Here is a 26,631-nt window from a genome sequence, read left to right on the forward strand (position 1 = left end):
ACATAATAAGATTGAGTAAAAAATTATACCATCATTTTTCTCTATAAGCTCAATACCCAAAATCACATCTACACAACAAAGGTCTTTCATATCAAAATTTCTAGACAAGAAAGACTTGACATCATTTATGAATTGCATATTACTACCAAATATCAATATGTCATCCACATACAAACATAAAATGACACATCCACTATCATCAAATTGTTTCAAAGTCTTGATCCTTTTGTAGGCTTAATTTGGGTTATGTGGTATTGATGTTCCAAGGTTTGAAGATGTTTGGGGCATTGAGGATCTTTATCCTTTGCCTGTCATCTTAACATTGTTGTGTTCTCGAGAGAGAAATGAGTAGAGAGAGAAACACTGGGTGGGGGAGAGATAGGTATAGAGGAAAGAGAGTGAGCCCCGGGGAGGAAACCCGACAGGCCTACGCCGGTAACAGAGGAAAAGCCCAGCAACACTATACTGTGACAAATTGGAGGGATAACATGGATATCACATCCTTCTACTTCACTCGTTTTGGAAATGACATTACAGAAAAGGATTTGTGGTACCACCTCAAGAAATGGGGGGACGTCAGGGAAATCTTCATACCAAATCGAAGAAATTACAATGGCAGAAAGTATGGATTTGTTAGATTCAAAGGAATATGAGACACACAATACACGGCAAGGCAGCAGGATAAGATTGTAATAGGTGGACTGAAGCTATATGTCAATGTCCCTAAGTACGGAAAGGAGAAGCCAAGGAAGGAAGATACAGGCAACAAATCGCTGAATCAAAAAGTAAAGCCTCAAATAGAGGGTAATCACGCCAGATAAGAAGACCACACAACACTAGTATCCTACATGGATGCGTTAACACATACCAACTGGGTACCGAGGCATCGAACGGTCCCCAACAGTCTACCATATAGTCGTGGACCCTCAACTTCCTCGATTCACATCGACATCAGGCCAGAAGACACAAATTGGTTGGAAGATGTGTGGATAGGGAGATTAAAAAACCCAGCCATTTTCGAGACACTGGAGGATGAGGTATGGTGGTGGACAGGGATGGACCTAAAGCCCAAATACATAGGAGACGGCCAAGTGTTACTCTTCGGCCTTACTGACGAGGTCGCCGAGCAAATCATGAAGGACGGAACGGATGAAGACACACCGTTATTCTATTCCATAGGCTGACCTGGGTTCATGTGTGGGGAATTCCATTGTAAGCTTGGAGCGTGAAACATATTCAGAAGATGATGGTGGTAATGGGGGATATGGTTGACTTGGACGATGATGTGGAGGATAAACGGCGCTTGGACAGAGCAAGGGTGTTCATCAAGACCCCGTGGCGGCCGATGATACAACACACCATTGACGTATTCATTCATGGTGAAACTTTCAAGGTACATGTAGTTGAAGAGTATGGGGGCGTATGCCGTGACCATAATAGGCGCGAACGAAGCGTAGGAGGATCGTCAGAGGAGATCAACTCCGACAACATCCACCTAGACTGCAACACACTCTCCTCATCGAAAAAGGGGTGTTTTGAGGAGCTTCAACACCGTCAAAAGGGGGACTGGTCGGGGTTGAAGGAAATCGAAAACTAGTGGACAACTGGTTTACCCACGGGTTGAAGCAATTGCACATACCCACTGGGTATGGACAAAAAATGGAGGATGTTAGGCGGAAACCAACAACAATCCGAGGTGGGTCAGCAGGATACCCAAAGGGGGAAAGCAACGGTCACCGACAATGGTGACTCTGCATCCAAACACTGACAACCACAGTGCGTGGATGACTCTAAAGCTGTGATAGGGATTCAAAATTTTCACCAAAATGGAAATATGGAGAAGAGGGGAACTAACGGGACAGCTAACCCAATGCATGCAAGTGATAAGTCTATAGGTGATGATAGCTGGCAGCCATGTGACAAATTTAAAAACAAAGAAAGAGAGGTAGAAAGAAATGTACAAATATCCACAGAGCAGGATAATGAGGGTATTAGTGGGCCAGCTAAAGGAATGGGCCTCAGTCCAGAACAATAGGTTTTGCTATTTCGCACCCACAACGGAAAAGAACACAACATGGGCCTCAATTCTGAAAACAGCAAGGCAGAAGGGGAAAATGGATGGCAGGTTTACTTAAGAAGAAGGAAGGGCCAAAAGAAATCCCATTTGGGTCTTTATGATCCAACATCAGATACTGATATGCAGGGTGATATTCTACAGATTCAGTCCACACAATACAAGGCACAACAAGGGATACATCATAGTGATGGCCAGGTTCACAGCAAAGAAACAACTGATTATGACGGTCGTATAGCTACAAACTCAGAATCCGAAAGTCAACACAATCAAGAGGCAGCTTATATATGGAGTAAGGCTAAACAATTGGGGGTTTCAGGAGGGGAGGACCACAAAATAATCTTTGAAAAAATTAATCAGATGGAAGAAAGAGATAAGACAGAAGCGGAAAGGAGGGGAGACAATGTAAGGAGTTAATGAATATAGTCTCATACAATGTCAGGGGCTTGGGGAGGGGTGTAAAATGGGCAGCCATTAGAAGATTGAGAAAGATGGAGGCTGTAGATATGTTGTGTCTTCAAGAAACAAAAAAAGAAGTCATCGACAATGCTTTATGTCAAGCGCTTTGGGGGATGCAGAAGTGTCATGGGAGATGCAGCCTGCTACAAACACTGCAAGTGGTATATTATGCATGTGGTGTGAGAAATCCTTCAGGCTTCAGAGAAAAGTTACTGGAAATGGCTTTATACTATTGGTGGGAGAGTGGACCAGAGAAGAGCAGCAAGTCAATATAGTCACCATCTATTCACCTTGCGATATCCATAATAAAAGACTTTTATGGGATGCTATGAGGCAGCTAAAAGAAGCAGCACCTGGGGGGCTATGGTGTATCTTGGGAGATTTCAACTCAATCAGGGACACGAATGAGAGATTTGGGTGTGGCCAAAGACCATCCACAGATAGCAGCATGACTGAATTCAACGAATGGATAGATGATATGGAGGTTTTAGAGATACCTTGCGTGGGCAGAAAGTTTACTTGGTACAAATCTAATGGTGCTTCAAGGAGAAGATTGGACAGGTTTCTAGTATCCCCGGAATGGCTTGGAAGATGGCTTGCAAGCTTCCAGACTACTCTTGCTAGGAATTTCTCATATCATTGTCCGATTCTCCTGCGATCCAAGGCTGTTGACTGGGGTCCTAAACCTTTTAGGGTTTTGGATTGTTGGTTATCAGACAATTCCTTCAAGGAACTTGTTCATCAATGTTGGACATCTCATCAACAACCTAGCTGGGGCGGATATGTGCTTAAAGAAAAATTCGAGATTAAAAAAGAGGATGAAGACTTGGAACAAGGAGAAGTATGGTGACACTTTTACAAAGTTCAAGAAAATAGAGCTGGAATTAAATAAATTAGAGGAAGATACAATCCACAGACAATTATCTTCACAGGAAGAGACAAAGAGGAAACAATTATAGGAAGCTCTATGGCAAGTGGCCCAAGCTCATGAATCTTTGTTGTGGCAGAAAGCGAGATCGAGATGGATCAAGGAGGGTGATTGCAATTCATGCTATTTCCACCTTCTGATGAGTGCTAACCGCAGGAATAATTCTATCAAAGGGGTCATGCTTGATGGAACATGGATAGACGAACCACAAAAGGTGAAGGAAGAGGTTCGGGATTTCTTTTCACAAAGATTCCAGGAACCTGATTACAATAAACCCAGGTTGGATGGTATTAATTTCCAGACCATTAGCCAACATCAGAACAATCTCCTGGTGCTTTCTTTTTAGGAGGAGGAAGTGAGGCAAGCTATTTGGGATTGTGGGAGTGAGCGGTGCCCGGGGCCTGATGGTTTCAATTTTAAGTTCATAAAGAAGTTCTGGCACTTGTTCAAACCCGATATCCTTCACTTTTTGGATGAATTTCATGCCAACGGTGTCTTCCCTAGGGGTGGTAATGCATCCTTCTTAGCATTAATCCCCAAGGTGCTTGATCCTCACACCTTAAATGATTACCGACATATCTCCCTTAGAGGTTGCATGTACAAGATTGTGGCGAAATTGTTGGCTAAAAGATTGAAGGTGGTAATGCCATTTATTATTAATGAGACCCAATATGCTTTCATTGAAGGGAGACATTTACTTCATAGTGCACTCATAGCAAACGAGGTGATAGATGAGGCCAAGAGGAGCAACAAATCATGCCTCATTTTCAAAGTGGATTATGAAAAGGCATATGATTCGGTTTCATGGAATTTCCTGATGTATATGATGAGGAGAATGGGTTTCAGTCCAAAATGGATAAAGTGGATTGAAGGGTGTGTCAAATCTGCATCTATTTCTGTTTTAGTGAATGGTAGCCCAACAATTGAGTTCATACCGCAAAGGGGTCTTAGGCAAGGAGACCCATTGGCACCTTTTTTATTCAATATTGCGGCTGAAGGTCTGAATGGTTTGATGAGGAGAGCAGTGGAGTATAATCTGTACAAGCCCTTCCTAGTTAGTGCAAATAGAGTGCCCATCAACATCTTACAGTATGCTGATGACACGATCTTTTTTGGGGAAGCAGCCAAGGAGAATGTAGAAGCTATTAAGGTGATCCTTAGGTCATTTGAGTTGGTTTCTGGTTTAAGGATCAACTTCTCTAAGATCTATTTTGGTGTTTTTGGAGTGACAGATCAATGGAAGCAAGAGGCGGCCAATTATTTGCATTGTAGTTTGCTGGCTTTTCCGTTTGTATATCTGGGTATACCCATAGGGGCCAACCCGAGGTGATGTCACATGTGGGACTCGATTATCCGTAAATGTGAGAGAAAGTTATCGAAATGGAAGCAAAGGCAGATTTCGTTTGGGGGGAGAATGACATTAATAAAGTCAGTACTAACATCAATACCTATTTATTTTTTTCTCTTTTTTTAGGGTGCCTCAATCAGTGGTGGATAAGCTAGTGAAAATAAAGTGTACATTCCTATGGGGAGGAGGGTCTGACCAAAAAAAGATTTCATGGATTAGATGGGAGAAGGTGTGCCTACCAAAAGAAAGGGGAGGGCTTGGTATCAAGGACATCAACACTTTCAACATGGATCTACTAGGCAAATGGAAGTGGCATCTCTTACAAAACCAAGGAGAGCTTTGGGCTAAAGTATTGGAATCAAGATATGGCGGGTGGAGGGGTTTGGATGATGAAGCAAGGGCAGCCAATGAATCAACTTGGTGGAGGGATTTAAAAAAGGCTACACAACAATCATATCAAGGGAGGGCTATCCATGCTGGATTTAGATGGAAGGTAGGAGTTGGAGACAGAATCAAATTTTGGGAGGATAGATGGCTATGTCAGGAGACATCTCTAGCAAAAAAATACCCTCGACTTTACAGCATATCATTACAGCAACAGTAGACTATCTGGCAAATGGGATCTCACATGGACAATAGGTGGGAGTGGCACTTAATCTGGAGAAGACCTTTGTTTGACTGCGAAATTGAAGCGGCTGTCAACTTCCTGGGAGAGGTTCAAGACAGGAATGTTCAGTAGCTGGGAGAGGATGCATGGGAGTGGATAGGTCACATTTCAGTTGCATATTTTACCCAAAGTGCCTATCAACTATTATGGGAGGGGGAAGCAGCTGGTAGTAAGGAGGAGGGCTTTGTGGAGTTATGGAAGTTGAAGATCCCTAGTAGGATTGCTGTATTTTCCTGGAGATTATTTTCAGATAGACTACCTACAAAGAAAAATTTGCAGAGGAGACAAGTGCAGATCATGGACTCATCATGCCCTTTTTGTGGATGTTCGGAGGAAGAGGCATTCCATTTATTTTTTCATTGCTTGAAAATACAACCTATATGGTGGGAAACTACGGCTTGGGCGAACATTAAAAGTGCGTTCCCGGCAAATCCGATACATCATTTCCTCCAACACTCATATGTACAGGTGGATGGTATAAGGATTAAGAGGCGGCGAAGCTGGTGGATGGCTGTAGTTTGGTCAATTTGGCAGATGCGAAACAATATTATATTCTCCAATGCATCCTTCAATGTCAACAAACTGTTAGAGGATGCTATATTCTTAATCAGGTCGTGGCTAAGAAATTTGGAGAAAGATTTCAATATTCATTTTTATCAATGGTCGAGTCAAATCCGGCAAGGTTTTTTGTATCAGTAGTGGGTAGTTTCGATTGCATTTATAGCAGATGTATTACTATGTAGCCATAATATGGTTCCTACACAAACTATATTAGTTTCTCTATGGAACCATGTGTATGGTAATCTACCTATGTACATAGTACCTCTGGTACTTCTTTCTCATTAATATATATACTATTATCTTTGCTGATAAAAAAAAAATCAAATTGTTTCACATACACACATTTATCACTATTATTGATTTGAAAACCATACGAAAGAACAACTTGATCAAATTTTTCGTGCCATTGCTTTGGAGCTTGTTTCAAACCATATAAAGATTTAACAAGTTTGCAAACTTTCTTTTCCTTCCCCGGTTCTACAAAGCCTTCAGGTTGGCTCATATAAATTTCTTCTTCTAATTCACCATTTAAAAAGACAGTTTTTACATTCATTTGATGAATTTCTAAATTAAAAACACAAGCAAGTGCAATTAAGACCCTAATGGTAGTAACTTTAGAAACAAGAGAATATGTATCAAAGAAATCTACAACTTCTATTTGTTTACACCCAATCACAACAAGTCTTGCCTTAAATTTTTCAATAGATCCATCAGTTCTTAATTTCTTTCGGAAAACCCACTTACAACCTATACTTTTACAACCAGGGTGAAGATCAGTAAGAAACCAAGTTTGAATAATTTTAAGAGTACTCATTTCATCATTAATAGCTTCTTTCCAAAAAGGTGCATCAATAGACCTCATGGCCTCACCATAAGTTTTAGGATCATCTTCAAGTAGAAAAGAGCAAAATTTAGAGCCAAAATCCTTAAATTTTTTAGATCTTTTACTCCTCCTAGGTTCAAACACAATGTCCTTATTAGTATTACTACAAGAAGACAAATTAGAACAAGAAGTATCACAAACAGATTTAGACAATTTATTTTTCAAAGGAAAAATATTTTCAAAGAAAGTAGCATCTCTAGATTTCATAATAGTACCATTAGAAATTTCAGACACTTCTGAATTAACTACCAAAAATCTATAAGTAGTACTATGCATAGAATATCCAACAAAAACACAATCAACAGTTTTTGGTCCAATTTTCCTTTTCTTATTAATAGGGATGTTTACCTTTGCTAGACACCCCCACACTTTAAGATATTTCAGGTTTGGTTCTCTTTTTCTCCATAGCTCATAAGGGGTTTTTTCAAAATTTTTATAAGGCACTCTATTAAGAATATGACATGCAGAATACAAAGCTTCACCCCACATATTACTTGGTAAACCAGAACTTACAAGCATAGCATTCACCATATCAAGCAAGGTACGATTCTTTCTTTCTGCAATACCATTAGATTGAGGAGCATATAGAGGTGTCACTTCATGAATAATACCATGCATTTCACAAAAATTACTCATGTCTAAAGATGTGTATTCTCCACCTCTATCGGAATGTAAAATTTTAATTTTTCTTTCTAATTGATTTTCTACTTCTGTTTTATATATTTTGAACTTATCAAACAATTCACTTTTGTGATTAACAAAATACACATAAAAATATTTGGAGAAATCATCAATGAAAGTAATAAAATATCTCTTACCACCACGTGTTAACACATCATTACTATTACATACATCACTATGAACCAATTCAAGCAAGTTAGTTTCTCTTTCAATACATGTAGTAAAACTCTTTCTAGGTTGCTTTGCTTGAATACATGTTTCACATTTTTGTTTTAAATCAATGAAAACCTTAGGAATAAGATTAAGAGACATCATTCTTTTGATAGAATTCAGATTCACATGTCCAAGCCTACCATGCCACATATTAGAACATTTAACATTTGCAACAAAAGAAGAAATATTGGATATTTTATTAATAGAGTGAGACATAAGACTTAACTTAAACAAACCATCACAAATGTAGTCTTTACCAATAAAAACACCATGTCTCGTAATAACAACTCTATTGGACTCAAAAACAACCTTGGACCCTTGTTGGACTAACAAAGAAGTACTTATTAAATTTTTCCTAATATAAAACATATGATAGACTCCATCTAAAACAAGAAAGTTTCCTGAAGATAGCTCTAGCTTCACTTGACCTTCTCCTAACACATGTGCCATACTCCCATTCCCCATGCTCACAGTACGTGTGCTTGATTCCTGATATAAAGAAAATAATTTTTTATCAGCACACACATGAACATTAGCCCCGGAGTCTATAAACCAATCATTTGAGTTAAAAACACAATTTAACTCAGGGCTAGTGACATGGTACCTGTCAGATGGGGAATCATAGGCAACACTGGTGGTAACAACATTAGCCTGAGGTTTAGGGAAAGACGCAGGCTGGCGATGACTTTGAAAACAATTCTTAGCCAAATGATTAGCTCGCCCACAAACAAAGCAAAAAATTTCATTCCCCGAATTTTTATCCTTAGGCTTATTGTTGTTATTAAAAGCATTGTTCTTATTTTTAGAAAAAGAAGGCTTTTTACCAAATTTATTTTTGTTAAACCCATGCCTTTTGAAGGACTTAGTGAAAGGTTTGCTAGAGCTCTCAACAAGATAGGCCTTAGAGTGAGAATCAAATTTTTGCAAGTGTTTTTGAGATGAACGATGTTTATCCTCAATGCGGAGATAGACAAGTAAATCATCAAAGGTAAAACTTTCATGTTTATGTTTCAGGCTCCGAGCAAAATCAGTCCACAAAGGAGGCAATTTTGAAATAATGAAAGCCACAAGCATAATGTCAGGCAAAACAATTCCTTTCAATTTCATGTCATAAACAATGTTTTCAAATTCATGGATCTGATCTGAAATAGATTTTCCATCAATCATTGGAAACTCAATCATTTTTTCACAAGAGTAACGACTTAAACTTTTTTCAGTAGATCCATATTTCAATTCAAGTGCTTCACATAACTCAATAGAAGTTTTGGTATGGCAAAAAATCTTATATATGTTATCAGCCAAAGCACTTAAAATGCGTCCATGACATAAAATATCTTTATCAGAAACATCATGCTTAATGGTGAAAGATTTGGTTGCAGCAGTTTGAAATATATCAGTAGAGGAAGTTGAAGTTTTTATTTCTCTTTTAGAAATCACGGAGTATAAATCCAATTCAGTAAGCCAGAATTTCATTTGTTGTTGCCAACAGAAAAAAATTTCACTCGTAAATTTTTCAGGCTTACTGGAAAGGGACTCAATCATATCCATGACAGACATTTTGATAAAATAGAATGCTACTACAGAAAAGACTATGCAAGAAGAAAGTGAAAAAGGTTTTTTCTCTAAGACTTTTAGAAAAATAAAATAAAAAATGAAAGAAATAAAAAGAAGATGCACAGTCATTAATTAAATAACAAAATAATAGTAGAAAAATAATTTTAATTGACATCACATTAATCAATAATGTACTATACCATACAATAAGAACAAGGAAAAAATAAATTAGGGGAAGAAAGATATACCCTGGGTTGAAGTGCGTAAATGCTATCCTTAGAGAGAAAACGCCCCATTGCAGTAGTAGAAAAATTTGATTGTGCTCCTCTCCCAAGATACGACAACCCGTTGGTTCCGATCGTGTGCAGCGAAAGGATCCCTGAACCTTCTGAACACCAATGTTCTTGCTCTCACAAAAATAAGTTTTTTATAAGAAAAGAAAGAGACAATTTTTTGGGAGAAAGAAACCAGACGTTGCTTTGTTATGTTTTTAGAAAGGAGGAAAAAGATATATATACACCTTGTGCAACAAATAAAATATGATCGTTGGAAACCAATCTACAGTTGTCAAAACAAACATAACAAACTAGTTGACTCATTAAAACAAAATCTTAAGAAAATTTAAAATAAATATTTTATTTTATAAAATAGAATTAATATATATTTATAAATTTTAAATTAAAATACAAATATTTACCAACAGAGAGTCTGTCCATGCTAAGGTAATTAGGAGTGGTTTTGAATCTGATGTTATTGTGGGTACTGCATTGGTAGACTTCTATGCTAAATGTCAGATTTATTTCTGCTCATAAGTGTTTTGATCAGATAAAATAGAAGAATGTGGTTTCTTGGAATGCTTTGATATCAGGTTACTCAAAACAGTTGCTCTTCCACATCAACTTTATTGTTACAATAAATGCTCCAATTGGGTTATTCCCCTAATGGGTTTTCCTTTTCTGCTGTTCTCAAGTCATCTTCAATGTCAAACCTTCATCAGCTCCATGATTTGATTATAAGATCAGGGTATGAGAGTAATGAATACGTATTAAGCTCTCTTGTTATGGCTTACACCAGAAATGGTCTCATAAATGAAGCACTTTCGTTGGTTGAAGAATTCAATGACCCACTTCCTGTAGTCCCATCTAACATCATTGCTGGAATCTATAACAGAACTTGCTAGTACCATGAAACAGCAAAGCTGCTTTCTTGGCTAGAAAAACCTGATGCTGTATCCTGGAACATTGTCATTTCAGCTTGCACTCGGAGCAATAATTATGACGAGGTTTTTGCGCTTTTCAAGCATATGCATTCTGCATGCATCCATCCAGATAGTTACTCATTTATGAGTGTAATATCTGTGTGCACCAAACTTTGCCTTCTGGATTGGGGCAGTTCTCTTCATGGACTTATTATAAAGACTAATCTTGGTAACTATGACACATTTTTGGGCAATGTACTAATTGACATGTATGGGAAGTGTGGAAGCATTGACAGTTCAATGAAAGTTTTTGAAGAAATTACGAACAAAAATATTATTACATGGACAACTTTAATTACTGCTCTTGGGCTGAATGGTTATGCTTATGAGGCAGTGATGAGATTCCAAAACATAGAATTGATGGGGTTGAAGCCTGATGCATTAGCACTCAGAACAGTGCTTTGTTCTTGCAGATATGGTGGATTAGTGAGCGAAGGCATGGAAATTTTCAGGAAGATGGGAACCAGGTATGGGATTCCACTAGAACATGATCATTATCATTGCATAGTAGACCTCCTAGCTAAAAATGGACAAATTAAGGAAGCTGAGAAAATAACTGCAAGCATGCCATTCCCACCAAATTCCAACATATGGCGTAGCTTTCTTGAAGGTTACAGTAGGAAAGAAATTGGGGCTCCTAGGCATTTATAGGCATTGGCTGTTGAAAGTTAGGTGGGAAGGATCGGATGGGACATTCATTTGCCACCTACAACTTCCATGTTTGCCTTTGCATACTGTGGTATTTGGAGTGTTTTTCTTGAAAATGCAGGCTGAATGGTGCTCCTACAAAGGAGGATGGCGTTTCCAGCATTATATGTTTCTTATGCCAGCTTGTGATTGACACCTTGGGCCATGGTTTTCCTAGGTGAGTGGTGTTGAGGTCCAAGTTTTTGCTTCCTGCACCTTTTTGATTTTTTTTTTACCTTTCAAATTAGCCATTCCAGAAACCAGAAAGTCAACTTAGAAGCCAAAAAAGGATGCATGAAGAAATTTTTGGGTGCAGAAAGCAACAGCCTGAGGTGCATGGTGTAACACGCTTCAATTGGGAAGAGCTTCCTGCACCCCTTTTTTGGCTTCTGGAATGGTGAATTTAGAATGTAAAATTACATTTCTAAATGAATCCGCTTTTTGGTTCTAGAATGACCAATCCGAGAGGTAAAAAAAACATTCCAAAAGGATGCAGGAAGCAATTTAGAGGTGTAGGAAGCAACAACCTACTTTGAGGGCAGATAATGGTGAATCACGTATGAAAAAATCTTGAAAGCATTTAGTGATTGATTTCATGTAAGTTATTATGAAGAAAGACATGTTTTCTGTTACTTATTGTCTGTGTATCAAATATCCAAGTCTTTTATGCTTGTTTACCTTACATTTAGTAAGTCCATTTAGAGAACCAACAATGCGCTCAATCATCACAACATGCTTAATTCTTTAATTATTGGGTTGGTAATAAGTCAGTTCGCTACTGTTAAACATCTAGGGTGTTTGATAAACATCTTGACTTGTAAAATGTGCTCACACTTTATTTTGAGAGCAATTTTCTCACATTGCATGAACATCTAGTGTTTGTGAAAGGATAGTGCACTACTATAAATACGTCTTTTTAAATCGGTTAAGTAGTGCTTTTAACAACGGTTTTTAACCGTTGTAACAACCGCCGTCGTAAAAGGTGGAAATATTTTAAAGATGGTTTTATTAACCGTCGTTGTAAATACAACTTTTTACGACGGTTTATGATGAACCGTCGTTGTATGTCTGTTTTTTTTATGACGGTTGTTGATGAACCGTCGTTGTATGTCTGTGCTTTTTACGACGGTTGTGAGATAACCGTCTTCGTATGTGACATGCAAAAATGACTTTTTACGCCGGTTTTAAAATAACCGACATAGTAAGTGCAATATACTAAGACGGTTGTATTATAACCGTCGTAGTATTACCAATTTTGGGTAATTGGGAAAGGATGGCAGCTGCAGGGAATTAAAAAATAGGTGCAGCACATTTTCAATCATTGTATTGGGTTCAGGTGGTCCCTAATATAATGGGTGTGGTTGGTGATGTATGTAGAGGCTTCGAGGAGAAAGTACTGCTTTATTGTGATGGGATAATTACCCAACTGCATGTGGATTTGTCTAACAATCAGCTCCATAGGTCTGTTAAGCCTCCTATTTTTTCAAGTTTTGGAGACATAGCCTTGGCAATTGGAGAAAAGTTTTAGAAGTAGTTGTTGTATGCAATGCCTATGCTTTAGAGTGGTGCAGAACTCGCTGCGGATATATCTGCTGCTGATGACAGTATGACAGAATACACTAATTGTTTGACAAATGGAATTCTAGAGGCATACTCAGGGATCTTTGAAGGATTTAAAGGTTCCCCAAAGACCCAATTTCTAATGTCTTATATATGCTCGTCACTTTGCTTTGGGAAATCCTTCCGAGGATGAATTGAAGCACAGAACCAAAAGTGAAGAAGAAAAAGAAATGAAATTTGTTTTATTTTTTAAACTAATGATAAATATAGTAATTGCCACTGTTCATAAATAAAAGCCGTTGAAATATGAAATCAAATTAAACCTTTTAATATAATTTGAAGACCAAATTGATAACTAAGAAACAAAAAGCTTATTATTGGACATTTGAATGAAATTAATTTTGTCAAAATTTTGTTAAAGAGAGCTACCAGTTAAATTAGGAAAAAAATTTAATATATTAATTTTTTGTAAAATTAGCCATGAGAGTTCAAAGATCTAAACGACAACTTTAAATATCCATCTTTATGAGTGAAATTTCTTCAAATCTTGAATAAATGAACAAAAGAAGAGAGAAGGAATTGAAGGGATTGATGTATGTATTGTAGCTGGAAATCTGTACAATCCAATGGAAGAGAGAAGAACATTGGAGGAATCTCACAAATGGTTATGGAAAGAGGAAAAGAAAAGAAGGTTGAATGTTGACAGAGAAAGAGAGAGAGGGAGAGAAGGTCTACATATGTGACCTCTTGTATTGTATAAGAAGTAAATGTTTCAGCTTTTTTTTCTCTTTTTATTTTTCTCTTCTGTTGATGTTATTTGAAAATTGAAAGGTTTCAATTTTGCTTTTTGTTAAATTAAAATTTAAAACTATGAGTTCATCTTATAGTATAAAGGAAACAGAGGGTAGGGGAATATTATTGCATATATCCTATTGACTATGGACTTTTCTTCCTTACTGATCATAAATTTTCAAGTCCTCGACAAATAATAATAATAAAATCTAAAAGTATTCCTATCTTCTCCATCCATTTTTTTAAAGAGTTGTGATTTTATAATTTGAAGGGAAAGAAAAAAAATAAAAAGGAAACCCACTAAAAAAAGGAGAAAGGAACAAGGAGATGTTTTTGGCCTTTGCTTTTATGTTTGCCTGATACATGACAGTGAGATTGACAAGTTTGGTAGAGGGAGATAATTTGATTCCTTTTATTTTTCAATTTAAGTTGCAGTTTGCATGTGAATTGTATATGTGAGAAAAATGGATTATAAAAGGTTGGCCTATCAAACTCAACCTAACAAAAGTGAATTGAAATTTGATTCGATTAGTTTAAAATTTAATAATAATTTTTTGGATCATAATAATATTAAATTTATGAAAAGTTTGATTACATTAATATTAAGTTGAACTCAAAGCCTGCTGTTTTGGGTAACAAAAGCCTGCTGTTTTGGGTAACAAAAGCCTGCTGTTTTGGGTAACAAAAGCCTACTGTTTTGGGTAACAAAAGCATGCAGCAAGCTTCATGTGCTTAGGATAGAGTACAACATGAAAGTTTGTATTAGAGTCAAGCTGCAAACTCAACTCATTTCTAGACATGTTTTTTTTTTTTTTTTTTTTTTTTTTTCTGATTTCTCATTTAGTGTCAACTATCCCTACTCTAATTTTATTTATTATGTTTTAATATTTAATCTTCTATACTTTTGTAGATTTAATTTATTGTTTTAAATATACTATAGCAATGTGACTGTTTAACTTACAGTATAGTCTAAAGGGACATAAAAATCTAACATAGGAACAATGAATTGAATGAAACAAGTGAGTAATAATGTTGAAAGTTGAAATTGCAGAGATAGATACCTGGCAGAGAATGTGAACCGCAATGAGGACGAGAGAGGCACTTGCAGAGATTACCAAACAAATGTGAACCCTAGCAAAGATCTATATGAATAAAGTAATTTTCCTTAGTAACGAACAAAATTCAATTTGCTGCATCAGGAATTGTAGCAACGGATAACGAATTGGTGGAAATAATAATAAAGAAGGGTGAGGGTTACTTACGTAGACAAAGTGAGTGCTCCAAGAAAGAGAGAGGAATGGACTGCAACGGAGGTGCAGCGGAGGACGGAGGTGACGGCAAGCAGAGAACTAAAGATGCGAGGCTGCAATGAAAGGGTAGCGAGTCTGGTTTAGGGTTTTGATTATTAAATTGAAATAATTAATTTTATTGTACAAAGTAAATGAATAAATAAATAAAAATATCTAAAATAGTTATAGTTTTAAATCAAACTGAGCTAACAACTGCTCATAAGTTTGGTTCGGGTCGAATACCAGTAAAAAAGAAAAGTTTGTATTAGAGTCAAGCTGCGAACTCAACTCATTTGTAGACATGTTTTTTTTCTTTTCTGAATTCTCATTTAGTGTCAACTATCCCTACTCTAATTTTATTTATTATGTTTTAATATTTAATCTTCTATACTTTTGTAGATTTAATTTATTGTTTTAAATATACTATAGCAATGTGTGTGACATGTTGCCTAACTAAAAAAGTGAGAATTTAACCTTCAAATTGTTAGAATCCAATTGATGTTCACTTGATTTTATATAATATGTTACAATATAATATAAAACATAAAGCACTAACTTTTATTTATAGTAATAATCTATCATAATCCTAATTAAATAGGAAACAAATCATGAGATAATTGTTAGAATCCAATTGCAAGGTATGGGGCTGGAGTCCCACATTGCAAATATGGGATTTGAGTGTCAATTTAAAAAGGCCTTGGGCTCTCCAACTGCAATGGCTAGTTTTTAAGGATTGGTTCTCTCTTGGTTCTTGTCAATAATAAGGAAATATGAAAGCCAATCCTGGGAGGTAATTCAGATAATAATAAAATATGGAACTAATCTTAACATATAATTGAGATACAATTGGATGTTTTTCATTTATTCTAACATTATTCAACAAAAACAAACAGAAGCCTTTTCCACTAGGTAAGACCAGCTACATGGATAAAATAATGTCATTGTATTCTGTTAACAATTAATAAATTCGTGCTTTCAGAGAAGCTAATGTGGTGGCTGATTATCTAGCTTCAGTGGCTTATTCTTATAACATAAGTTTAGATTTACTTGTTGTTCCACCATCTCGGTGTGTCAATTTTCTGTTGAAGGGTGTAATGGGTCTTCCATTGACCCGAAGAACTAATATGCTAAAAGAATAGTAAAACAAAGCTATGCTACTTACCCAAAAAATTGTTAACCGAATTAACATACTAAAGCAAGTAAGCAACATGGCTATATGAAACACCTCAGATTCCAGAAATAAATTTTGTACTCGCACACACACACATAATGAATGAATGAATGAATACAAGAAGCTTTCTTTCTTGATTGCTTTCTTAGTTACTTGAGGATACTTTTAATGCAAATTAGTTGAAGAAGAAAGAAAGACGCGTTACTTGAAGAGAAGAGGTTTTTTAAGTTAGGGTTCTTTGCCTATTTTATTAATGTTATATAAGCACGATATCAATAAAATTGTTTCTTAGTGTTATATAAGCACCACATCAGTAACTTCATTCCCATTTATCTTGATGGCAAACATTTAGAAGTTTCCTCCTTGATTCTCCCTAGGTTTAACTAGTTTCTAACATTGATTCTGACATAAAAATAACAAGTAGTGCTTTTTACTAAAATAAGAAAACAAACAAAATAGAATTGGATTAAACAGGCAAACCATGAATCTTCAACTATTAATTTCAAATTCTGCAGCATACACGAATCGAATTAGTACAAATACAGTTTCATTTTCCTCATTTTGAATAGATAGCATGAAACTGTGAAGCAAGCAACTTGTCAAGCAATAGAAAAAATACCAGACCAAGACATATACGTTGATAACAGTACAAGAATCTCAACTGCTTCAGATGAGAAGAATCTTGGCTACTATTTCTAACATAAAGTCCAAATATATACGTCTTTTCCGCCAATTACTCTATAGTCATCATTAAGCCAGCTTGTCAATGTCACCCATTATAAGTTGATCAGTTGAACAATTTGGAGAGAAAAACATGTTTACAGCTTTAAAATATTGAATTTTAGAACTCAAATTGCTATTTATTTAATTTCTAATTTAGGTTCCATTTTTCTTTTGGCTGGTTTGGTAATACTTGAAACTTAAAGCCCTTTCTGACTCATGATAGCAATCACTTAAAAAGGTTATAGCCAGAGGAGTTGGAAAATTAGTATGTAGGCTTTGCCTAGTCTTTTGGAGGTGCATGCATGAGAAATTATTGGATGGTAGAAAGTATCTAGACTATTAGGTACATGTTTGTAGTCCTAGTTAATTTTCAGTAGATGTGATGTCAAGTTTTTTAATTTATCTGAAAGTTAATAAAATTCAACTAATCATCATTTAAAAATCAAACTAATTAACTAGAATCATAGATAAGTAGTACTAGTTCTAGACCAAAGTGCATGTTTTAGGGGTGCCAAAGTATGTTCTCTCAATTTCACAAATTATGCAGTTCAGCTATGTTATAAACTAGACAATTTTTTTTCCTTTAATAATTTCTCATGTGAATCTTCAAGATGGTTTGAATTGGATTTGGACACCCCTACTCAGAAGCCTAAAGAAAAGAGAAAACTATTTGAAATAAGATTAAACTCACAATATTTATAGGTTAGGAGTAAGATTGAAATTAAAATATCAAAAAACAGTACAAATTTAGTTTAAATATGATCTGAAAATGGTAGCACCAAACTGCAATAGATAAAATTAATGTCGAATAATTCCTTACAATAAAATATGGGCCAGCGGAAGTGGAGCAGGCTATGGACCAAGGGCTGGACCTGGGTCCTAGGAAAACCACTGAACTGTACATAAAGAATATTCCAAAAGAAAGAAATAAGGGGCTGTTAGGAGTTAATAGTGAGGTGGCAATTAGTTACTGTACAGGTAGCAGGAATACTGGCTGTGTACAAGGGATGGAAGCATGGTTTTTGAGAGCCAATTAGAAGGGGATCTTCTACTGAGGAGGTGAAGGCTCTGGAGTGTGGTATTGTGTTCAATTTTCTTAAGTGTTGGCTCTTATGATTGAATAATACAGTAGGTGGTAATACCAAATTACCAATCTAGTTTTTCCAGTGCTTTCGATCATTTTCTCCCGTGCTCTAAGTAGCAGCATCAAAGGTTTGCAAATTTTAATTTGAAGTATAGAATGAACCATATTTAGGCAAAATATTATGCCTCATTATTGATATTCCTTGTCTTCAATCTAACTAGGTTAAAGAAAATTCCAACATGTCAGGACAGGTTATGGAGAGAGTTGAATCATTGAAATAAAATCAGATAATGAAGAGAGATTGGAGAAAAAAGTGGGAAACATGAGATCAAAATTAGGGAGAAGGGAACTGAATTTTTTTTAACTAAACTGAATTTAGGTTGACAAAAAGGGACTTTTAATATCATGGCTGCTATTAGAACTATAGTCATGGCCACACCAAACTATCTCAATCTGGTTATTTACCAGATGTCACCTAGGCTAATAGTTCCTACTTCCTTGTTCCTACACACAATCACAGGAGATTGACACAATCACAGGTTATTTGTGTAGCAAGCTTGGTGCATATGATTTATATGCTCTCACTTAAGGGGGGCTTGTTATAAACTTGAATTGTCATGAACCAACTCTGTCAAAAGATTAAGCTGTTAGGCTGTTAGGTGAAGACACACATGGTTTTATGTTATATATCTAACAATATTAATCTATTAATATAGCTTACAGGTTCAATATGCATACAATTTTAGGTCCAAGTCATCGCATATATTTTCATGAACGAAATCAGGACCTGCATATTCATTATTAGATTCATATATAAATTTTTGTCCGTACTTCCATAGTGTCCATTGACACATTTTCAGCATATGATTCTCTTTTCTATCTCTTTCTCCACAACAATGAGCCCAAGGAGCAGAGTTTTCTTATGAGCATCAATCAAGAACGTACAATTATTTATATTACATGATAGACAAACTAAATTTAGTTTATTAATATTGAACACTTTTTTGGATAATAGAAATATTTTTAATACTTTAACTAGGTCATTTTTATTTGTCTTAGAGTAGGCATTATGTGCACTTTCTTCGTCTCTCCTTGCAGTGGAAAAACTATTAGACATATCTCTATCATTTTTTGTTGGTGTCTTACAAGTGAGACTCTAGATATGTTATTTCTCTTTAAATCTTGAATAAATGAACAAAAGAAGTAGCCAATATAATTAGCTATAAAGAAAGGAACAAACCTCTATTCTTGGAATTGGATGACCGTGAGTTGTGATTTGTCTTTACTTGTCACTATTCCAAATCGTAAGCAATAAACTGAATGTGAGAAAAAAGAGCAGATTTAGGAAGAAAGCTGAAATATGTTGGAAAGCTAAACATGAGTGCATCTTTATTCAATCAAACCATGATTGATGAACAGCCATTGATTAATGATATGTTTAGAGGATAAAGTGTAAAGTTATACTTACAGCCATTGAAGGAAATCTAAGTAGAGGTCCACAAAAAGAGTTTCAACACTTATTCCTACTTAGAAACAACAAAAATACAATTCTAGTGGAAAAACAAAATGATTTTATGTTTGCTAGACTTGTGAGTTGTCTTTCAATTGCTACATGAGATGGTAAATTTATAATTAATCATCAGAATGTTTGCCATTTTAAAAAAGACCAGTGCCACAACAAAATGATGTTATGACAAGCCTCAGTGCCACAACAAAACCTACAGAAGTTCAATCACCATCAGTTACAAAGGCTGTTCTGCCTACAAGAATAACAATTTTGGTCAAGAAGATTGAGTGGGAAGAGAGGAGCAGCAAGGTTGCGTCGGAATTTATAATAAGATTGGGAAATGCAAGGCACAAGAATTTAGTCAGATTGTTGGGGTTTTGCCACAACCCGCATCTAGTCTATCTTTTGTATGATTACTTGCCTAATGGGAACTTGGCTGAGAAAATGGAAATGAAATGGGATTGGGCTGCAAAATTCAGAACAGTAGTTGGAATTGCTAGAGGACTTTGCTTCCTTCACCATGAATGTTACCCAGCTATACCTCATGGTGACAAAAAGGCCAGCAACATTGTATTTGATGAAAATATGGAACCCCATTTGGCAGAATTTGGGTTCAAGCAAGTATTGAGGTGGAGCAAAGGCTCATCACCCACCACAAATAAGTGGGAAATAGGTATGACAAACAAGTGTGTGCAATATACATATGCATCAATTGATACATCATTCAATTATTGAATTTAATTAGAATGTACTATGTATTAGTATATTTGGTAAGACTATTGCTTTTTATAAAGTTAGAATAATTTCTAATTATGTTGACAGTATACAACTTTAAGCTATAAATCAGGTTTCCTTCCTTGTAATATAAACAAAACGAATCTGTATCACACATCACACATAATATACAAAGTGATTCATTTGTCTTCATTTAACACTTTAATCTTTTGGAATATATTTGGTTACATTATATCCAAGTCATCTATAGTAGCCAGAGCACATACCTTTTGTTACTCTTAGAGAACTTTATATATTTCGCACATACCTTTTGTCCCTCATCTGAATGCATTAATGATCAAGCATCTCAATTATTAGTTTAATGGGTTAATTACTACAGTATTACTACTAATTAGGAACACTCTAACTGACTTCATCGGTACTTAATCGTAGGCAAGAGTTGACTCCAAAACAACATTCCTCTGTCTTAACTTCAAAAAAATAGTATAGAAGTTCAGAGAACTTTCAATGCTTCACATATGTATATGGAATATAAGAGGCGGCTAATCACTCTTTAACATACTTTTTTATTATTAGTTAGTATTTATTAAATAAAAAGGAAGCTTTACAAAAAAAACTAAAGATTATGTCTAAATGATTTGTAATAAGGGACAAAGAACTCAAAAGCATTTGCATTGAACAATAATACTCAATTAGTAAACGACTTAACAGAGAAAGGAGAATTTGAGTGCCCCAATTAGTGAGAAATCAAATCAGCTAAGTATTTGTCTAGTTCAACATGTGCACAAATTCATGTAGAATCAATAAAATGCTTCTTAATTACAAGAGAGAAAAGTGGTAAAAGATAATGTCAAACAAGCTGAGGAAGCTAAGCCCAAAATTGAGCATCATTGAACTAGAGACATAAACAGAAGCAATCACATGACTTCTCAGGTCAAGCAACAAACCAAAACCAAAACCAATGGAGCACAGAAGATGTGCCCTAAGCAAACGTTACGATGAATATGGGGACTTACCGGTACGATGACCTAAGGCGCACAGTAGATACACTTCCTCGAGGTCACGACAGGCGCGAGCTCCACTGCACGGAATGAATGTTGGCGAGGGACCGCGAGGTTTGAGGGACAACGAGCTTTGAGGGAGAGAGGGGTTTGAGGGAGAGCTCGAGGTTTGAGGCAACAAAGGTTGAGGGAGAGAGGGGTTAGATCTAGGCAGAACAATGGTGGAGGCAACAAAGGTTGAGGGAGAGAGGGGTTACGAGTTTAATTCGAAAAGTCAAGTACGGGCCAGATGAGAAACAACGACGGGCTTACCGTATGACCGTCGTTGTCTTACAATAACAACTCATTCTAAGTCGGTTATTTGTAACCGCCTTAGAACGTGTGACTTAAAAAATAAAATTTCTCCCCTTAATTACAAAATTGCCACCGTGCCTTATACTAAGACGGTTTTGCACAACCGTCGTAGGTCTCGTGACTTAAATAATTGCTTTTGTAGTAGTGGTGCCAAAGGTCAAACCATGCTAAATCTTATTTCTCTTTACTTCAATTTTATCACTAGTAATCGCTGATTTGTCTACCGTTCTCTCAATAACTGAATTGATTTTCTCACATAATAACTGTCTTATAACTAGAATATGGTAAAAAACTAAAAAGTATTTTGTGTGGAAACAATATATGGCCGTCATCGGATAAGCATATTCCTGGCACCATAGTGGATTATGCTGCCAGTAAAAAAAATTCACAAGTTCATCAGATGTCGCTTTCTGCATGTCCTGACACCATTAAGTGTGAACTATGGTAAGAAGTTAATGATCTCTATATAATATGGTATCTGCGATTTATTTGTGTCATTGCTAATTCCTCGTTTTTCCTTCTTGGCAGAGAGGTAGTTGTTTGTATCACCATATCATTAGTCATGCAAAGTTGATTTGCTTAGAATAAACAAATGCTGCACTTGATAACATTGAGAATGGATGGTACTAGTGGAAGTAAAAGGAAAAAAAAAAATACTAGTAAATTATTAAAACAAGCATATATATTTTCGCCCTGTCCTCTTCCCCCTTTACCTTTTCTTTTATTTTCCCCGCGTCCCAACAAAGCAAACCATAATTTTTAAAGGAATGCTAACAATATCCTCCTTCCAACACATTTAAAGTCTATTAAAAACTAGAAAATTACAAGTTAAGTTCGTTAAATAAGGAGTGAGACTTACATAATTTTGTATTTTTCAACAAATTTTAAACAATAATAAAGAGGGTACGAGAGAGTGTATTGTTAGTATTTTTCTAATTCTTATTGTTATGCTTGAAATTTAGGTATTATATGAAAGGACCAAATAAAGTACTTGAGTTTGATGTTCTACTGTAAACACTAGTCATGTTGGATTCTTGACAAGTTTCCTAAGTGATTGTTTGATTACATGTTACCAACATGAAAACTTAGCCAAAACTATTGAGTTATAAACGTGTGTGCAAACACATTATAACACAACCTTCCTTCTTTACCTTGGGATCAACTCTGAAACCATAGAATGAACTATTGTAAATACCAACCAAATATTGAAATTTATCTTAATATTCTTATTAGTTTTTTTCAAAATAATATTTTATTAATTATTGTTTACTAGTGTTGTAACACTTATACAAGTGTAACCCACTGCTAAAATAAAATGACTTATTATAACACTTTTTTTTTACTGCCTGTTATTATAACACTTTAAGAACCATGATACTCTGACGGTCATAAATTGAATAATTATTCTCTGGGGTTTGCAGCAAATAGTAGTTTGTAGCCATGTCTATGTACTAGGGTTATCCAACCTCAAAAGATCGAACAAGAAGAAAATGAAAGTTGTTGATTCCTACACACAAAGGAAAATGCTAAAGGCGGTGGTTAAAAAAATAAAATAACCTTGACCTTACCCTTTTATTTTTTACTACCGTGGTGGTTTTGCTTCTTTATCAACTTGCAGTAAAGTGGCTTGTCAAGTTGAAAGAAAAAAGCTAATGTACTACTATTTGGTTAGAGAAAAAATGAAGACCAGAAGGAAGCAATTTTTATAAGACTTTCTTATTAGATTCAGAATTTTGAAAGTACGGAAAGAGAAAATGAAGAAACAATGTAACTCCTATCCTTTTCCTCCTTCTTGTTAATACTTCAATTTTATTTTATAAGATTCAATTATCTAATTCATCAAAAGAAAAAAAAATAATTTAATTGTAATAATAAATTTATCTTAAATTTATATATTTTTTTAAAAATATCATTGTCATTAATATCTTTCTCTCTAAATATTTATCAATACAATTTCTTTTATTTAACAAACATAGTGTTGTGTGTCTTGCATGTGTATTAAGTTGATTTTATAATTTATAGAAGTAATTTTTTTATATTATTTTAAACTTTTAATATATTATTAGTCATTCATTGTAAATTTTAATAAATGTATGTGAGTAGATATGTCAATAATATTTTAATATATTTTTTATACATGCATGCTCCATAAATCTGGTTTTATCGGATGTATTGTTCTAGGTAGTATCTCTTTCACTTTAGTGATGCACGCTCCCTTTTTACTATTTTTCTAAAAAAAGTTGATTTAGTTCATTTTTTTAACTATGTTATTAGTGTAAAATATTTAGTAACTTAGCTAATGACTAATCTTCGTCAAACCGACATTTTTCCATATAACGAAACCTTTTTTTTTATATAAAAAATTAGGTCAAGTATGTTTTTGCTCATAGGGTTAAAAGTCATAAGATAAAAAAAAAACTACCTTAATTTAAAATTACTTTTTAATTTGATTTTGCTCGTATTTAAATAAGATATTAGTTTAAATTTAAATTATGAAAATTATATTGATTATAGTTACCTCATTTATTTATTTTTTTCTGACATATTTTAATTATTTTTTATGAATTATAAATTGAATAAATTTATTATATTTTAGTGAGCTATATATGTGGTAAAATCTTTCTTAAAATATAATTGATTGATTTTAATATGAGATAATAATGAAATATATTTAAATGATATTTTGTTTGTTTGATTGCTATTGATATGTTTTGATAATACAATCAATTAATATATGTATATATATATATATATATATATATATATAAATTAATTTAAGATTTAATAGAATGATTAAATCAATTTAATAGAAAAAATATAATAACATAAAATCTGCATTAATTAATTGAATTATTTAGAGGAAATAAATATAAAGTTGTCACCTAACATTACCTCATAAAATCAAATCTTCTTTCTTATATATACTAATATGTAGATTCATGCAATGCACCAGAAATTAACATTTTATTATTATAATTGCAATTGTTATTCAATATTAAACCTTTGGAGATAAATATATCTTTTATTAATATGTCAACTTTTTAATGTATATTTATGATAAAAAAGAGGAATATAAGTTTCCATAATATTAATGAAATTAAGTACAATAGTATTTTTTTTTTAATATCATAGTGATATTTGTATTTTTAATATATATATAAATTGATAGTTTTTTTATTCATGAGAAATGAAGACAATGTCAAAGGATTTATAAAGATTCAAGTACCTTATTTAATCAATTAAGCTAGATTCTCTTAACATATAAATTGATACTTTAAATGATAATTCTTAAATAAAAATGTTGTATAAAATATTAATGATTACTTATGAAAATTATGATATCATGTGGACTAAATTATTACTAGGGATCACGTTGGTGCAAGGTTGGCCCGGATAGTAGCATCTTATCATGGTCTCATTGGATGAGAACATATGTCATGTAATGTTTGTCGCCTCATACCTACATCAACATTATTTTTTAAGTGAGCATCAATGAATAAATTTTATAAATATTTACAAGTATATGCATGATATCCGTAAATATTTATTAAAATAAAAAATTTAAAACAAAAAAAAAAATACAAACATGCAAACAAATTTGAAACCTATAGATCATGAAGGCTATTTTCTCAGTTAGTCTAATATTCATTTTAAAAAATTGAAACATATACTATACTAAAAAATAATAATTTTGAATTTTATTTGTATTAAAATTAAATTAGAGCAACTTAATTATATTATAATTAAATTTATTTAAGTTTTTTCAAATTAGAGATAATTGCAACATGCCCCATTAATAAGAAAGTAAAAAAAAATTATTTATTTTAGGCGTAAGTACTCATTAAACTATTTATTTTAAATTTGTAGTAGATTTTACTTATGAGTACATTTTTCTTTTTGCAATCTCTTTTTTTTTTTATCATCTATAATCATTATCCTACAAACCAAATTAAAATGATAGATCAAGAAAAATAATAATTGAGGGTTCAAACGGGATTTTACAATTTTATTGTATTCTTTATATCATATAGACGTATCCCATCTACTTTAAATCTATTTTGATCTGTCTAATGTCAATTTTCAAAATGACAATAAACATATAAAATTGTATCCTTAGAAAATTAAATAAGTCTCTTTAAAATCCAATTAATTTAATGTTGATGCCCAACTTCAATCCAATAGTTACAAAATTTGGTAAATTAAAAAAATTAAAATTAATTTCATATCTTCATGCATTTTCACATGTAAATAATTTAAAATGTGAAGAAAAAATATTTTTTTTTTCTAGACAAAAAAGAATATCTACTAACAATTGACTAAAAAAACAATTGACTAAAAGTGGCTAAAAAACAATTGACTAAAAAAATTTAAATAAGCCTTTAAATATATCATGGTATTTTACATATATATTTTTTACGAATATTTCTAAAACATGTCCCATATTATTAGCGAGATGAACATGATGCAATATAAATGCTTCTAACAAGAGAAATGTACATTTAGATTTAGTGCCTAACTGACAAGCCTAATTGTGTGGTCAATCAGAAATATTTCCAAATAAGGATACCTATAAGAAATAAGAAACAAATTTTTTTAAAATACTTTATAATAAGTTTGTATAACAATTTCTTACAAGCAAATAAAGTTGTATTTACATTATTAAGTTTTAATTTAAATATATTTTTGTGTATATTTTTTTATAGTGTTTCTTTCATTCTTAATTGATATTACACAGTTTTGTATAAGAAAATTGATATTACATATTTATGTTGTATGATACAATATTCATCATTGCAGTGATTTAAATATTATTATACTTTGTTATAATTGTTTTTATCTCTATATCTACGTAATTGATGCATAGCCTTGTTAATTAAATATTATTTCGTTTTTTTTATCAAAAATATTATACTCAATATAAATAATTACCTTTTATTTAAATATAATATCTTTTATATATATAAAGTTTTCATTCCTAATTAGCGTAAATATTATCATTTAATAAACACGTGACGGGATATGTTATGCTTTATTTATAAAAGAAAAATGTACATACACTGCCGGTGTAAAGAGACTTTACACATAGACAATCAATCACAGTT

The 26,631-nt window shown here is 33.8% G+C and overlaps 2 protein-coding genes across 2 annotated transcripts; both read left to right on the forward strand.

Annotated features, from left to right (window-relative positions):
* Window positions 1-2,627: 2,627 nt before the first annotated feature.
* LOC114378756 lies at window positions 2,628-5,413 on the forward strand. Its single transcript, XM_028337383.1, has 4 exons — window positions 2,628-3,374; window positions 3,541-3,687; window positions 3,808-4,787; window positions 4,936-5,413. Exons 1-4 carry the CDS (start codon window positions 2,628-2,630, stop codon window positions 5,411-5,413), a joined length of 2,352 nt encoding a protein of 783 aa, XP_028193184.1.
* A 4,871-nt stretch (window positions 5,414-10,284) lies between these two features.
* Window positions 10,285-14,819, forward strand: LOC114378757 (pentatricopeptide repeat-containing protein At3g58590-like). Its single transcript, XM_028337384.1, has 4 exons — window positions 10,285-10,447; window positions 10,562-11,093; window positions 11,396-11,491; window positions 14,717-14,819. Exons 1-4 carry the CDS (start codon window positions 10,285-10,287, stop codon window positions 14,817-14,819), a joined length of 894 nt encoding a protein of 297 aa, XP_028193185.1.
* Window positions 14,820-26,631: the final 11,812 nt, after the last annotated feature.

This window comes from Glycine soja, chromosome 12 (assembly GCF_004193775.1).
Source record: "Glycine soja cultivar W05 chromosome 12, ASM419377v2, whole genome shotgun sequence".
In the NCBI taxonomy this organism is placed as follows: Eukaryota; Viridiplantae; Streptophyta; class Magnoliopsida; order Fabales; family Fabaceae; genus Glycine; species Glycine soja.